We start from the raw sequence: 14,499 nt of genomic DNA, 5'->3' as shown, positions 1-14,499 counted from the left end.
TATGGTATCTGTCTTTCTCTGTATGGCTTATTTCACTTAGCATCACACTCTCCAGTTCCATCCACGTTGCTACAAAGGGCCGTATTTCATTCTTTCTCATTGCCACATAGTATTCCATTGTGTATATAAACCACAATTTCTTTATCCATTCATCAGTTGTTGGCCATTTAGGCTCTTTCCATAATTTGGCTATTGTTGAAAGTGCTGCTATGAACATTGGGGTACAAGTGCCCCTATGCATCAGTACTCCTGTATCCCTTGGGTAAATTCCTAGCAGTGCTATTGCTGGGTCATAGGGTAGGTCTATTTTTAATTTTTTGAGGAACCTCCACACTGTTTTCCAGAGTGGCTGCACCAATTTGCATTCCCACCAACAGTGCAAGAGGGTTTCTGTTTCTCCACATCCTCGCCAGCATCTATAGTCTCCTGATTTGTTCATTTTGGCCACTCTGACTGGCGTGAGGTGATACCTGAGTGTGGTTTTGATTTGTATATCCCTGATGAGGAGCGATGCTGAACATCTTTTCATGTGCCTGTTGGCCATCTGGATGTCTTCTTTAGAGAAGTGTCTATTCATGTTCTGCCCATTTCTTCACTGGATTATTTGTTTTTCGGGTGTGGAATTTGGTGAGCTCTTTATAGGTTTTGGATACTAGCCCTTTGTCCGATATGTCATTTGCAAATATCTTTTCCCATTCCATTGGTTGCCTTTTAGTTTTGTTGGTTGTTTCCTTTGCTGTGCAGAAGCTTTTGATCTTCATAAGATCCCAGTAGTTCATTTTTGCTTTTAATTCCCTTGCCTTTGGGGATGTGTCAATTAAGAAATTGCTACGGTTGAGGTCAGAGAGGCCTTTTCCTGCTTTCTCCTCAAGGGTTTTGATGGTTTCCTGTCTCACATTCAGGTCCTTTATCCATTTTGAGTTTATTTTTGTGAATGGTGTGAGAAAGTGGTCTAGTTTCAATCTTCTGCATGTTGCTGTCCAGTTCTCCCAGCACCATTTTTTAAAGAGACTGCCTTTTTTCCATTGCATATTCTTTCCTGCTTTGTCAAAGATGAATTGGCCATACGTTTGTGGGTCTTGTTCTGGGGTTTCTATTCTATTCCATTGGTCTATGTGTCTGTTTTTGTGTCAATACCATGCTGTCTTGATGATGACAGCTTTGTAGTAGAGGCTAATGTCTGGGATTGTGATGCCTCCTGCTTTGGTCTTCTTCTTCAAAATTACTTTGGCTATTCGGAGCCTTTTGTGGTTCCATATGAATTTTAGGATTGCTTGTTCTAGTTTCGAGAAGAATGCTGGTGCAATTTTGATTGGGATTGCATTGAATGTGTAGATAGCTTTGGATAGTATTGACATTTTGACAATATTTATTCTTCCAATATATGAGCATGGAATGTTTTTCCATTTCTTTATATCTTCTTCAATTTCCTTCATGAGCTTTCTATAGTTTTCAGCATACAGAGCTTTTACATCTTTGATTAGGTTTCTTCCTAGGTATTTTATGCTTCTTGGTGCAATTGTGAATGGGATCAGTTTCTTTATTTGTCTTTCTTTTGCTTCATTATTAGCGTATAAGAATGCAACTGATTTGTACATTGATTTTGTATCCTGTAACTTTGCTAAATTCATGTATCAGTTCTAGCAGACTTCTGATGGAGTCTATCGGATTTTCCATGTATAATATCATGTCATCTGCAAAAAGTGAAAGCTTAACTTCATCTTTGCCAATTTTGATGCCTTTGATTTCCTTTTGTTGTCTGATTGCTGATGCTAGAACTTCCAACACTATGTTAAACAACAGCGGTGAGAGTGGGCATCCCTGTCGTGTTCCTCATCTCAGGGAAAAAGCTCTCAGTTTTTCTCCATTGAGGATGATGTTAGCTGTGGGCTTTTCATAAATGGTTTTTATGATCTTTAAGTATGTTCCTTCTATCCCGACTTTCTCGAGGGTTTTTATTAAGAAAGGGTGCTGGATTTTGTCAAAGGCCTTTTCTGCATCGATTCACAGGATCATATGGCTCTTCTCTTTTTGTTTGTTAATGTGATGTATCACGTTAATTGATTTGCGAATGTTGAACCAGCCCTGCATCCCAGGAATGAATCCCACTTGATCATAGTGAATAATTCTTTTTATATGCTGTTGAATTCAATTTGCTAGTATCTTGTTGCGAATTTTTGCATCCATATTCATCAGGGATATTGGCCTGTAGTTCTCTTTTTTTACTGGGTCTTTGTCTGGTTTAGGAATCAAAGTAATACTCGCTTCATAGAATGAGTCTGGAAGTTTTCCTTCCCCTTCTATTTTTTGAAATAGCTTGAGAAGGATAGGTATTATCTCTGCTTTAAACGTCTGGTAGGACTCCCCTGGGAAGCCATCTGGTCCTGGACTCTTATTTGTTGGGAGATTTTTGATAACCGATTCAATTTCTTCGCTGGTGATGGGTCTGTTCAAGCTTTCTATTTCCTCCTGATTGAGTTTTGGAAGCTTGTGGGTTTTTAGGAATTTTTCCATTTCTCAGGTTGTCCAGAGTGTTGGCATTTAATTTTTCATAGTATTCCTTGATAATTGCTTGTATCTCTGAGGGATTGGTTGTAATCATTCCATTTTCATTCATGATTATATCTATTTGGGTCATCTCCCTTTTTTTTTGAGAAGCCTGGCTACAGGTTTGTCAATTTAGTTTATTTTTTCAAAAAACCAACTCATGGTTTCGTTGATCTGCTCTACAGTTATTTTAGATTCTTTATTGTTTATTTCTGCTCTGATCTTTATTATTTCTCTTCTTCTGCTGGGTTTAGGCTGCCTTTGCTGTTCTGCTTCTATTTCCTTTAGGTGTGCTGTTAGATTTTGTATTTGGGATTTTTCTTGTTTCTGGAGATAGGCCTGGATTGCAACGTATTTTCCTCTCAGGACTGCCTTTGCTGCATCCCAAAGCGTTTGGATTGTTGTATTTTCATTTTCATTTATTTCCATATATTTTTTAATATCTTCTCTAATTGCCTGTTTGACCCACTCATTTGTTAGTAGGGTGTTCTTTAACCTCCATGCTTTTGGAGGTTTTCCAGACTTTTTTCTGTGGTTGATTTCAAGCTTCATAGCATTGTGGTCTGAAAGTAGGCATGGTATGATTTCAATTCTTGTATACGTATGAAGGTCTGTTTTGTGACCCAGTATGTGATCTATCTTGGAGAATGTTCCATGTGCACTTGAGAAGAAAGTATATTCTGTTGCTTTGGGATGCAGAGTTCCAAATATATCTGTCACGTCTATCTGATCCAATGTATCATTCAGGGCCCTTGTTTCTTTACTGACCGTGTGTCTAGATGATCTATCCATTTCTGTAAGTGGAGTGTTAAAGTCCCCTGCAATTACCACATTCTTATCAATAAGGTTGCTTATGTTTGTGAATAATTGTTTTATATATTTGGGGGCTCCTGTATTCGGCGCATAGACGTTTATAATTGTTAGCTCTTCCTGATGGATAGACCCTGTGATTATTATATAATGCCCTTCTTCATCTCTTGTTATAGCCTTTAATTTAAAGTCTAGTTTGTCTGAGCCTCTTTAACAAATGGTGCTGGGAAAACTGGACAGCAACATGCAGAAGGTTGAAACTAGACCACTTTCTCACACCATACACAAAAACAAACTCAAAATGGATAAAGGACCTGAATGTGAGACAGGAAACCATCAAAACCTTAGAGGAGAAAGCAGGAAAAGACCTCTCTGACCTCAGCCGTAGCAATCTCTTACTCGACACATCCCCAAAGGCAAGGGAATTAAAAGCAAAAGTGAATTACTGGGACCTTATGAAGATAAAAAGCTTCTGCACAGCAAAGGAAACAACCAACAAAACTAAAAGGCAACCGACGGAATGGGAAAAGATATTTGCAAATGACATATCGGACAAAGGGCTAGTATCCAAAATCTATAAAGAGCTCACCAAACTCCACACCCGACAAACAAATAACCCAGTGAAGAAATGGGCAGAAAACATGAATAGACACTTCTCTAAAGAAGACATCCGGATGGCCAACAGGCACATGAAAAGATGTTCAGCGTCGCTCCTTATCAGGGAAATACAAATCAAAACCACACTCAGGTATCACCTCACGCCAGTCAGAGTGGCCAAAATGAACAAATCAGGAGACTATAGATGCTGGAGAGGATGTGGAGAAACGGGAACCCTCTTGCACTGTTGGTGGGAATGCAAATTGGTGCAGCCGCTCTGGAAAGCAGTGTGGAGGTTCCTCGAAAAATTAAAAATAGACCTACCCTATGACCCAGCAATAGCACTGCTAGGAATTTATCCAAGGGACACAGGAGTACTGATCCATAGGGGCACGTGTACCCCAATGTTCATAGCAGCACTCTCAACAATAGCCAAATTATGGAAAGAGCCTAAATGTCCATCAACTGATGAATGGATAAAGAAATTGTGGTTTATATACACAATGGAATACCACGTGGCAATGAGAAAAAATGAAATATGGCCTTTTGTAGCAACGTGGATGGAACTGGAGAGTGTGATGCTAAGTGAAATAAGCCATACAGAGAAAGACAGATCCCATATGGTTTCACTCTTATGTGGATCCTGAGAAACTTAACAGGAACCCATGGGGGAGGGGAAGGAAAAAAAAAGAGGTTAGAGTGGGAGAGAGCCAAAGCATAAGAGAGTGTTAAAATCTGAGAACAAACTGAGGGTTGATGGGGGGTGGGAGGGAGGAGAGGGTGGGTGATGGGTATTGAAGAGGGCACCTTTTGGGATGAGCACTGGGTCTTGTATGGAAACCAATTTGACAATAAATTTCATATATAAAATAAAAAAATAAATAAAGTCTAGTTTGTCTGATATAAGTATGGCTACTCCAGCTTTCTTTTGACTTCCAGTGGCATGATAAATAGTTCTCCATCCCCTCCCTCTCAATCTGAAGTTGTCCCCAGGTCTAAAATGAGTGTCTTGTAGACAGCAAATAGATGGGTCTTGTTTTTTTTATCCATTCTGATACCCTTGTCTTTTAGTTAGCGCATTTAATCCATTTACATTCAGTGTTATTATAGAAAGATATGGGTTTAGAGTCATTGCGATATCCCTAGGTTTCATGCTTGTAGTGATGTCTCTGGAACTTTGTCTCACAGGATCCCCCTTAGGATCTCTTGTAGGGCTGGTTTAGTGGTGATGAATTCCTTCAGTTTTTGTTGTTTGGGAAGACCTTTATCTCTCCTTCTATTCTAAATGACAGATTTGCTGGATAAAGGATTCTCAGCTGCATATTTTTTCTGTTCATCACATTAAAGATCTCCTGCCATTCCTTTCTGGCCCGCCAAGTTTCAGTAGAGAGATTGGTCACGAGTCTTATAGGTCTCCCTTTATATGTTATAGCACGTTTATCTCTAGCGGCTTTCAGAGTTTTCTCTTTATCCTTGTATTTTGCCAGTTTCACTATGATATGTCATGCAAAAGATTGATTCAAGTTACATCTGAAGGGAGTTCTCTGTGCCTCTTGGATTTCAATGCCTTTTTCCTTCCCCAGATCCGGGAAGTTCTCAGCTCTTATTTCTTCAAGTACACCTTCAGCACCTTTCCCTCTCTCTTCCTCCTCTGGAATACCAATTATGCGTAGATTATTTCTCTTTAGTGCATCACTTAGTTCTCTAATTTTCCCCTCATACTCCTGGATTTTTTTATCTCTCTTTTTCTCAGCTTCTTTTTCCATAATTTTTTCTTCTAGTTCACCTATTCTCTCCTCTGCCTCTTGAATCCGAGCCGTAGTTGTCTCCATTTTATTTTGCAGTTCATTGATAGCATTTTTTAGCTCCTCCTGGCTGTTCCTTAGCCCCTTGATCTCTTTAGCAAGAGATTCTCTGCTGTCCTTTATACTGTTTTCAAGCCCAGTGATTAATTTTATGACTATTTTTCTAAATTCACTTTCTGTTATATTGTTTAAATCATTTTTTGATCAGTTTGTTAGCTGTTGTTATTCCCTGGACGTTTTTGTGAGAGAAATTCTTCCGTTTTGTCATTTTGGATAATCCTTGGAGTGGTGCAGGACTGCAGGGCCCTTCCCCTGTGCTGTCTTGAATAACTTGCGATGGTGGGCAGGGCCACAGTCAGACCTGATGTCTGCCCCCAGCCCACCACTGGGGTCACAGTCAGACGCTCCTAGGGGCGTGATTCACTGTGGGGTGGTGTGGCCCATCTGGGCTACTTGCACACTGCCAGGCTTGTGGTGCTGGGGATCTGGCGTATTACCTGGGGTGGATCGACATGGTGCACAGGGGCGGAGGGGCAGGCTCAGCTGGCTTTTCCTTCGGAGATCCGCTTTGGTAGGGGCCCTGGGGCACCAAGAGGGAGTCAGACCCGCCAGAGGGATGGATCTGCAGAAGCACAGCATTGGGTGTTTGTGTGGTGCAAGCAAGTTCCCTGGAAAGAACTGGTTCCCTTTGGGATTTTGGCTGGGGGATGGGCAAGGGAGATGGCGCTGGCAAGCGCCTTTGTTCCCTGCCAAGCTGAGCTCTGTCGTCTGGGGCTCAACAACTCTCTCTCCTGTTGTCCTCCAGCCCTCCCGTTCTCTGAGCAGAGCTGTTAGCTTATAACCTTCCAGATGTCAAGTCCCGCTTGCTGTCGGAACACACTCCATCTGGCCAGACTTCTGGCCAGATTTTGCAAGCCAGACTCGGGGGCTTTGCTTGGCTGGCGGGCTGCCCCTCTGCCCCGGCTCCCTCCCACCAGTCCCTGGAGCATGCACAGCCTCGCCGCCCTTCCTACCCTCTTCTGTGGGCCTCTCATCTGTGCTTGGCTCCGGAGATTCCATTCTGCTAGTCTTCTGGTGGTTTTCTGGGTTATTTAGGCAGGTGTAGGTGGAATCTAAGTGATAAGCAGGACGTGCAGTGAGCCTAGAATCCTCCTATGCCGCCATTTCCCAGGATCCCCCATACCTGATTTCAGAATTTTCTCTTTATCCTTGTATTTTGCCAGTTTCACTATGATATGTCATGCAGAAGATCGATTCAAGTTATGTCTGAACGATGTTCTCTGTGCCTCTTGGATTTCAATGCCTGTTTTCTTCCCCAGATAGGGAAGTTCTCAGCTATGATTTTTTTGAGTACACCTTCAGCCCCTTTCTGTCTCTCTTCTTCTGGAATTCGTATGATATGGATATTGTTCCATTTGATTGCATCACTTAGTTCTCTAGTTCTCCCCTCATACTCTGGATTTTTTTATCTCTTTTTCTCAGCTTCCTCTTTTCCATAATTTTATCTTCTAATTCACCTATTCTCTCCTCTGCCTCTTCAATCCATGCTACGGCTGCCTCCATTTTATTTTGCATCTCATTTATAGCATTTTTTAGCTCATGACTATTTCTTAGTCCCTTGATCTCTGTAGTAATAGACTCTCTGCTGTCCTCTGTGCTTTTTTCAAGCCCAGCGATTAATTTTATGACTATTATTCTAAATTTTTGTTCTGTTATATTGCCTAAATCGTTTTTTATCAATTCATTAGCTGTCGCTACTTCCTGGAGTTTCTTTTTAGGAGAATTCTTCCGTTTCACTATTTGGGGTAGTCCCTGCTGTGGCTCCGAACTGCTGGGCACTTCCCCTGTGCTGTCCAGAGTAACTTGTGTTGGTGGGTGGGGCACAGTCAGATCCGATGTCTGCCCCCAGCCCACCGCTGTGTCCACAGTCAGACTGGTGTGTACCTTATCTTCCCCTCTCCCAGGGGCAAGGACTCACTGTGGAGTGGTGTGGCTCCTGTCTGAGCCACTTGCCCACTGCCAGGCTTGTGGTGCTGCTTCTATGGGATCTGGTGTATTAGCCGGGGTGGGTCCGCAAGGTGCACAGGGGTGGGAGGGGCAGGCACAGCTGGCTTTGCTGTTGGTGGTCCCCTGCATGAGGAGCCCTGCAGCATTCGGAGAGAGGCAGGCTGGTCGGAGGGATGGATCCACAGAAGCACAGTGTTGGGCATTTTTGCAGTGCAAGCAAGTTCAGTGATGGGAACTGGTTCCCTTTGGAATTTAGGCTGGGGGATGGGAGAGGGAGATTGCACTTGCCAGCGCCTTTGTTCACCTGCCAAACTGAGCTCTGTCTTCCAGGACTCAACAACTTTCCCTCCTGGTATCCTCTCGCCCTCCCCACTCTCTGAGAGCAGAGCTATTGACTTTTAACATTCCAGATGTTAAGTCCCGCTGGCTGTCAGACCCACAGAATCCAGCCCCTCCACCTTTGTGAGCCAGACTTTGGGGCTCTGCCTTGCTGGGCGGACTGCCCCTCCACTGCCCTGGTTCCCTACTGCCAGTCTGTGTAGCATACACTGCCTCTCTGCCCTTCCTACCCTCTTCTGTCGGCCTCTTGGCTCAGCGGAGTCCGTTCTGCTAGTGTTCTGGCGATTTTCTGGGTTATTTAGGCAGATGTGGATGGAATCTAAGTGATCAGCTGGACGAGGTGAGCCCAGCGTCTTCCTATGCCTCTATCTTCTATCTCTGACTACTATAAATATTAAGACTACTTTTGTGTTTATATTCATGACTGAAATATCTTAGTCATATTTTGGTACCAAGTTTTAAGACCCCCAGAAATGATTTGGGAAGTAAAGTTTGTGTAAGCCTGGTATTATTTCTTACATGTTTGGTAGATTTCCTTAGTTGAACCATGTAGGGCTAACATTTTTGTGTGTGTGCGGGAAGGTTTGTAAGTGTGAATTAAAATCCTTCAAGATTAAAGTACTATTCAGATTTTTGCTTCTTTAAAAGTTGGCTTTCATAAAATTTGTTTTTCTGGGAATTTTTCCATTTCATCTGAATTTTCAATGTATTATGTTTGATTGTTCCTTTTTATGTTTCACTGGAATATTACCAATTTATTAATCTTTCAAAGAATCAATGGTTGGCTGTGACTTTTACTGTATTATATAGTTCTTTTCTGTTTCATTTCTTCCATTACCTTTATTATTATTATTATTATTATTATTATTTTGTTCTTTTGTGAAATCCTGTACTATCTGCAAATTTCTTATAGATCTGAAACTATTTAATTTTTTAATTTTTGTTAATGTTTATTTATTTTTGAGAGAGAGAGAGAGAGAGAGAGAGAGAGAGAGAGAGACAGAGCATGAGTGGGGGAAGAGCAGAGAGGAAGACACAGAATCTGAAGCAGGCTCCAGGCTCTGAGCTGTCAGCACAGAGCCTAATGTGGGGCTCAAGCTCACGAACCATGAGGTCATGACCTGAGCCAAAGTCAGACATTTAACCGATGGAGCCACCCAGGAAACCAATCTGAAACTATTTTAAAATAAAAATATATTGGGGCATCTAGGTGCCTCAGTCAGTTAAGCATCTGACTTTGGCTCAGGTCATGATCTTGCAGTTCATGGGTTCAAGCCCCATGTCAGGATGTCTGCTGTCAACAAAGAGCCCACTTTGGATCCTCTGTCCCCCTCTCACTCTGCCTCTCCCCCACTCACATGATAAAAATAAATAAACCTAAATAAAATAAAATAAAATAAAATATTAAGCATTTAAAAATATTTTTCTAACATATATTACTTTAATGTTCCAAATTCTAAATACTAATAATTTCCCATCACCTAGTTCTATTGTTTTGCTTTTTAAAGATTTTTATTCAAGTATAATTAACATCCAGTGTCATGTTAGTTTTAGATGTACAATATAATGATTCACCAATTAGATACATTTCTCAGTGCTCATGAAGATGAGAGTATTCTTAATCCCCATCACCTATTTCACCCATTCCTCCACTCACCTTCCTTCTGGCAACCACTAGTTTGTTCTCTGTATGTAATAGTCTGTTTTCTCACTTGTATCTATTTTTCTTTGTTAATTTGTTTTGTTATTTAAATTTCACATATGAACGACATCATACGGTATCTTTCTGTATTACTTATTTCACTTAGCATTAATACCTTCTAGGTCCATCCATGTTGATGCAAATTGTAAGATATCATTCTTTTTTATGGCTGAGTAATATTCCATTTACTCAACTTCCTTATCCATTCACCTATCCATGGGTACTTGGGTTGCTATCATATCTTGGCTATTATAAATAATGCTGTAATAAACATAGAGATGCATATATTTTTTTAATTAATTTTTTGTCTTCTTTGGGTAAATACCTAGTAGTGCAATTACTGGATCATATAGTAATTCTATTTTAAATCTTTTTTAAAAAAGTTTATTTATTTATTTTGAGAGAGACAGACAGTGCAAGTGGGAGAGGGGCAGAAAGAGAGAGGGAAGAGAGAGAATCCTAAGCAGGTTCCATACTGCCAGCACTGAACCAGACAGGGGACTTATACCCACAAAGTGTGAGATCATGACATGAGTCAATATCGAGAGCTGTATGCTTAACCCACTGAGCCACCCAGGTGCCCCTCCATTTTAAATTTTTGGAGGAAACTCCATACTGATTTCCAGAGTAGCTATACCAATTTGCATTCCTGCCAACAGTGCATGAGGGTTTTGTTTTATCCACATCCTTGGCAACACTTGCTATTTCTTGTTTGTTTTTTAAATTTTTTGATAATAGCCATTCTGAAAGTGTAAAGTGTTTTGTTTGTTCTACTTTTTATCTTAGTAGTTATCTTCTTTCTTTTTATTCTTTTTTAACATATGAATTGAAATTATTTTTCATTTAAATATGAATCTGGCTGTATCCCATAAGTTTAACCATTTTAAAAGTTATTTTAAGTTTAGTTATTTTCAGAGATAGATAAATGAGTGCATGTGTGTAAGCAGGGGAGGGGCAAGGAGAGAGGGTTAGAGAGAATCCCAAGCAGGCTCCACACTGTCAATACAGAGCCTGATGCAGAGATTGAACTCACAAACCATGAGATCATGACCTGAGCCAAAATCAAGAGTCAGACAACCAACTGAGCCAACCAGGTGCCCCTAAAATTAACCATTTTAAAGTGAACAATTCAGAGGCATTTAGTACATTTACAATGAATGCAACCATTCCTCATCTAGTTCCAAAACACTTTTATAACCCTAAAAGGAAACCCTGTACCCATTAAGCAGTTACTTCCCCATCTTCCCCTCCCCTCAGCCCCTGAAAAACAATAATCTCCTTGTGTCAATGGATTTGTCTATTCTGGATATATATGCTTTAAGTTTTTATATGTTTTATTTTCAACACCAATGAATTCAAATATGTTCTAATTTCCCTCATGATTTTTGCTTTGGCCTCTGGGTTACTTAGAAGTGTACATGTTTCATAATTTCCAAATATTTGGCTACTTTATACTATTTTTTGTTATCTATTGTTTTTTTTTTGCATTGTGGTCTGAGAACTTTAAAATACAACACTTGTTTAGTCCACCATGGGGTAAAATTTATAAAGATTATTATGTATACTTGAAAGAACATGTATATTCTGCATGTATTTTGGATCAATTTTCTACATGTGTCAATTAGTTCAACTTTATTAATCACCTTATTTTAAATATTGTGTCTTTATTGATTCCTGTGTACTTTACCTATTAGCTATTGAAACATTGTGTGAATGTTTTAGACTATGGTTGTGAATTTTATTTCTCCTGTTATTTCATCAATTTTGCTTATATATTCTGAATCTATACTTTTACCTTCTTAATATATCATTATCATTCAGAGTAGATTAAGATTTTTATCATCAGGAGGTGTTTCACTTTACCTCTAGTAGTGCTCCTTACCTTAAAGGTCAACATTTTCTGACATAGCAACTTCATTTTGCTTATGGTTTATCTATTCTATCTTTTTATGTTTTTTCTTTTATTTTGTTTGATGTCTTTATAGTTTAGATTGTTTTCTTATAAATATCATATAACTGCTTTATTTAACATGCAGTCCAGAAATCTTAGTTTTTTTAACTGGAGCATTTCGGAGGCCCTAATTTTATATGTTGGACCATTTTGCCATATACCTTTTGCCTCTTCCTGTCTTGTGTGCTTCTCATTCTTCTTTCCTCTCAGCTTAATTTTGAAAACTTTCTCTCCTATTATTCAGTTTAGTAATTCTATATTTAGCTATATTCTCTATTTACTGTATCTAATCTGCTATTCAAAACATCTGTTAAATCCTTAATTTTAATCATTATAATTTTTAGTTCTAGAATTTTCATTATATAATTTTAGATGTTTTTTATAGCTTCCTTTTTTTACAAAATTCTAGGTCGTTTCTTTGAACTCTACGAAAATACTAATTTAATAAGTATAATTATTTTAAAGCCTGTGACTTGTAAATCCATTATCTGCATCACCTGTGCATCTATTCTTATTGTCTTTTGTTCCTCTTTTGTATTGTGTTGTATTTATAGTATTTTATTTTATTTTATTTTATTTTATTTTATTTTGTTGTCTTCCCCACATCATCTGCTTGATTATTTTTTGTTGAGTTCCAGAAATTATATATGAAAAATGCTAAAAATAATTCAAAGCCTAAAATGATGTTAGAGGGTTTACATCCACCTCTGTATTGATTAGTTACACTAGTAATCACCTTACTAAAATTATGAGGACTGAAATGATTTGAATCAAGGCTTCCATCCAATGGCTGGACTATTTCTTGTTTATTCTTCTCCTCAGGTGTAGCCCCTCAGGATCACAATCCAGAGTGTAAATTACTTAGTAAGATTCCATGGTATCTAGCTTTTGTTCCCCTAAACTTGTGAGGCTGTGAAAGGTTCTGCTCAGCTTCTCAGCCACCTCTTTCTAAATAAGCAGATGCCTCTAGTGGAAAAATTGTCTCAATATCTTCTTGTCTCTCAGTTTTCTTTTCCTAGATGTTAGTTCTGTCATTCATCATTGTATTGCAAGCCGATTTTTAAAAATGTGTAGCTTTTATAACTGTTCTTAGCATTAGTATTCATCTTTACGACCTAGTAGTTACCTCTGGAAACAGAACAACAGCTTAAAACAAAACTGCAGCAAAATATATCATGGGGCATTAAAGGGTTGGTTCGTGTTTTTCTCTGTCATCACTAAACTAGTTACAGCTTGCTAGAACATATCCCAGTCTAAACTCACTTCCACTTTCAGTGCCACAAAGCATTGAGTCTTGCTCTCGCTCCCAAAAGTGCCTTAGGTTTTCCCTTATCGCTGTGAATTTGTTCCTATGTCTCAAGATTCCATCCTTTTCAGAACTGGAATTATGGGTTTGTGTTCATCAATGGACATAACCTTGGGCGATATTCAATTATTGGACCTCAGGAAACACTTTACCTCCCTGGTACCTGGCTTCATCCAAGAGACAATGAGGTGAGTCCCCCCATCCCTACTTTTATGTTTTATAAACATTAAAATATGCCTTCATGCCCAGAATGCAATTCGGGGTTTTTTTTCCATTCTGTACTGAATAGGCTTACCCTTTCTTACTGTCAACATTTCTTTTCTTCATAGATCATCCTGTTTGAGAAAAGGAAGAGTGGTTCATACATCCAAACTATAGATGAACCCAAGCTGTAATACTGTGTTATGACACATTTCTTAGATTGTTGGAACTCATCTACAAGCAGTTTTTTTTTTGTAGGAAGAAAAACTGATTTTGAGAAAATCAGTGTTGCCTACAATAGCAGAAATGTAAAAAGAACCTAGAAACTCAACAGGGAAATTGTTATAAGTATTATACTATATCCATGTCATGCCTATTTTAGGCTTTAACAAGTCTTCAACATCTTCAATGACCCAGTTAGATGCCTAATCCTTAGCATATTCTTATTCTCTAATCAAGTGTGCTTTTAGGCATATATGAATAAAATAGCACAAAATTTTATTTATGTTTGTTCCTACTCAGGTGGGAGGGAAAAAAAAAGAGTCTCTGGCCTAAGAGAGAATAAGGATTACTGCTCTATGTCAGAGAAAGTACTGTATATGCTGATGGGCAAATTCCTGGTGTGTGTGTGTGTGTGTGTGTGTGTGTGTGTGTGTGTGCATGTAGGTGGGAGGAATACAAGGCACCAGGAACAATGTCTTCAGGCATTTCCCTACATCCTGTGTGTCTCCAAGGTGATATGGTAGATCACATCCAACCAGAGAAGGTATAGCAATTTGGTTCCTGGGTACTCATGGGTATGACAGCAAAGCCTGGAATTGAGTACTCTGTGTCTTTTTATTCCTCAGCTATATGTATATAGTCAAACCTCTTACTCATAGTGAACAAATATTAGTCCAGTGAATTTCCTCAAATGATACCATTGGAAACTAATCACATTTTTTATAATCAACTTATAGCACTAAACCTAAATTCAAACCATTGCACTATAATAATATCTGATCACTTAGATATGGTGCCTAAGGCCTCTAAGAAATTTAGCAAATAATCTGGTGTCAAAAGGAAGAAAGGAACCTGCTTACTTGGGATGAGGACAGAGGAGCCAGATGATTTTCTTTCTCAATAATCTGACTGGTTGGCTCACTGAAGGAGAATTCTATCATGCACCCACACAATTTCTACATAAAACTTTATTCTCTGGGCTGTCAACTCAAACTCATAAAATCTGTGGATA

The 14,499-nt window shown here is 39.2% G+C and overlaps 1 protein-coding gene across 1 annotated transcript in view; it reads left to right on the top strand.

The window, feature by feature from the left end:
- The window catches only part of LOC112865216 (beta-galactosidase-1-like protein 3), a 70,356-nt gene extending 56,590 nt beyond the window's left edge, over positions 1-13,766 (top strand). The window contains exons 19-20 of the mRNA XM_086676432.1: positions 13,136-13,252; positions 13,394-13,766. Coding sequence (XP_086532558.1) covers positions 13,136-13,252; positions 13,394-13,459 — 183 coding nt within the window. The 3' untranslated portion in view covers positions 13,460-13,766. The remainder of the gene's footprint in view (positions 1-13,135; positions 13,253-13,393) is intronic.
- Positions 13,767-14,499: the final 733 nt, after the last annotated feature.

The sequence above is a fragment of the Puma concolor genome, chromosome D1 (genome assembly GCF_028749965.1).
Source record: "Puma concolor isolate L17-30 chromosome D1, mPumCon1.1.hap2, whole genome shotgun sequence".
NCBI classification, from domain to species: Eukaryota; Metazoa; Chordata; class Mammalia; order Carnivora; family Felidae; genus Puma; species Puma concolor.
Note: the sequence above shows the minus strand (reverse complement) of the source record. Positions and strands in the feature narration are given on the sequence as shown.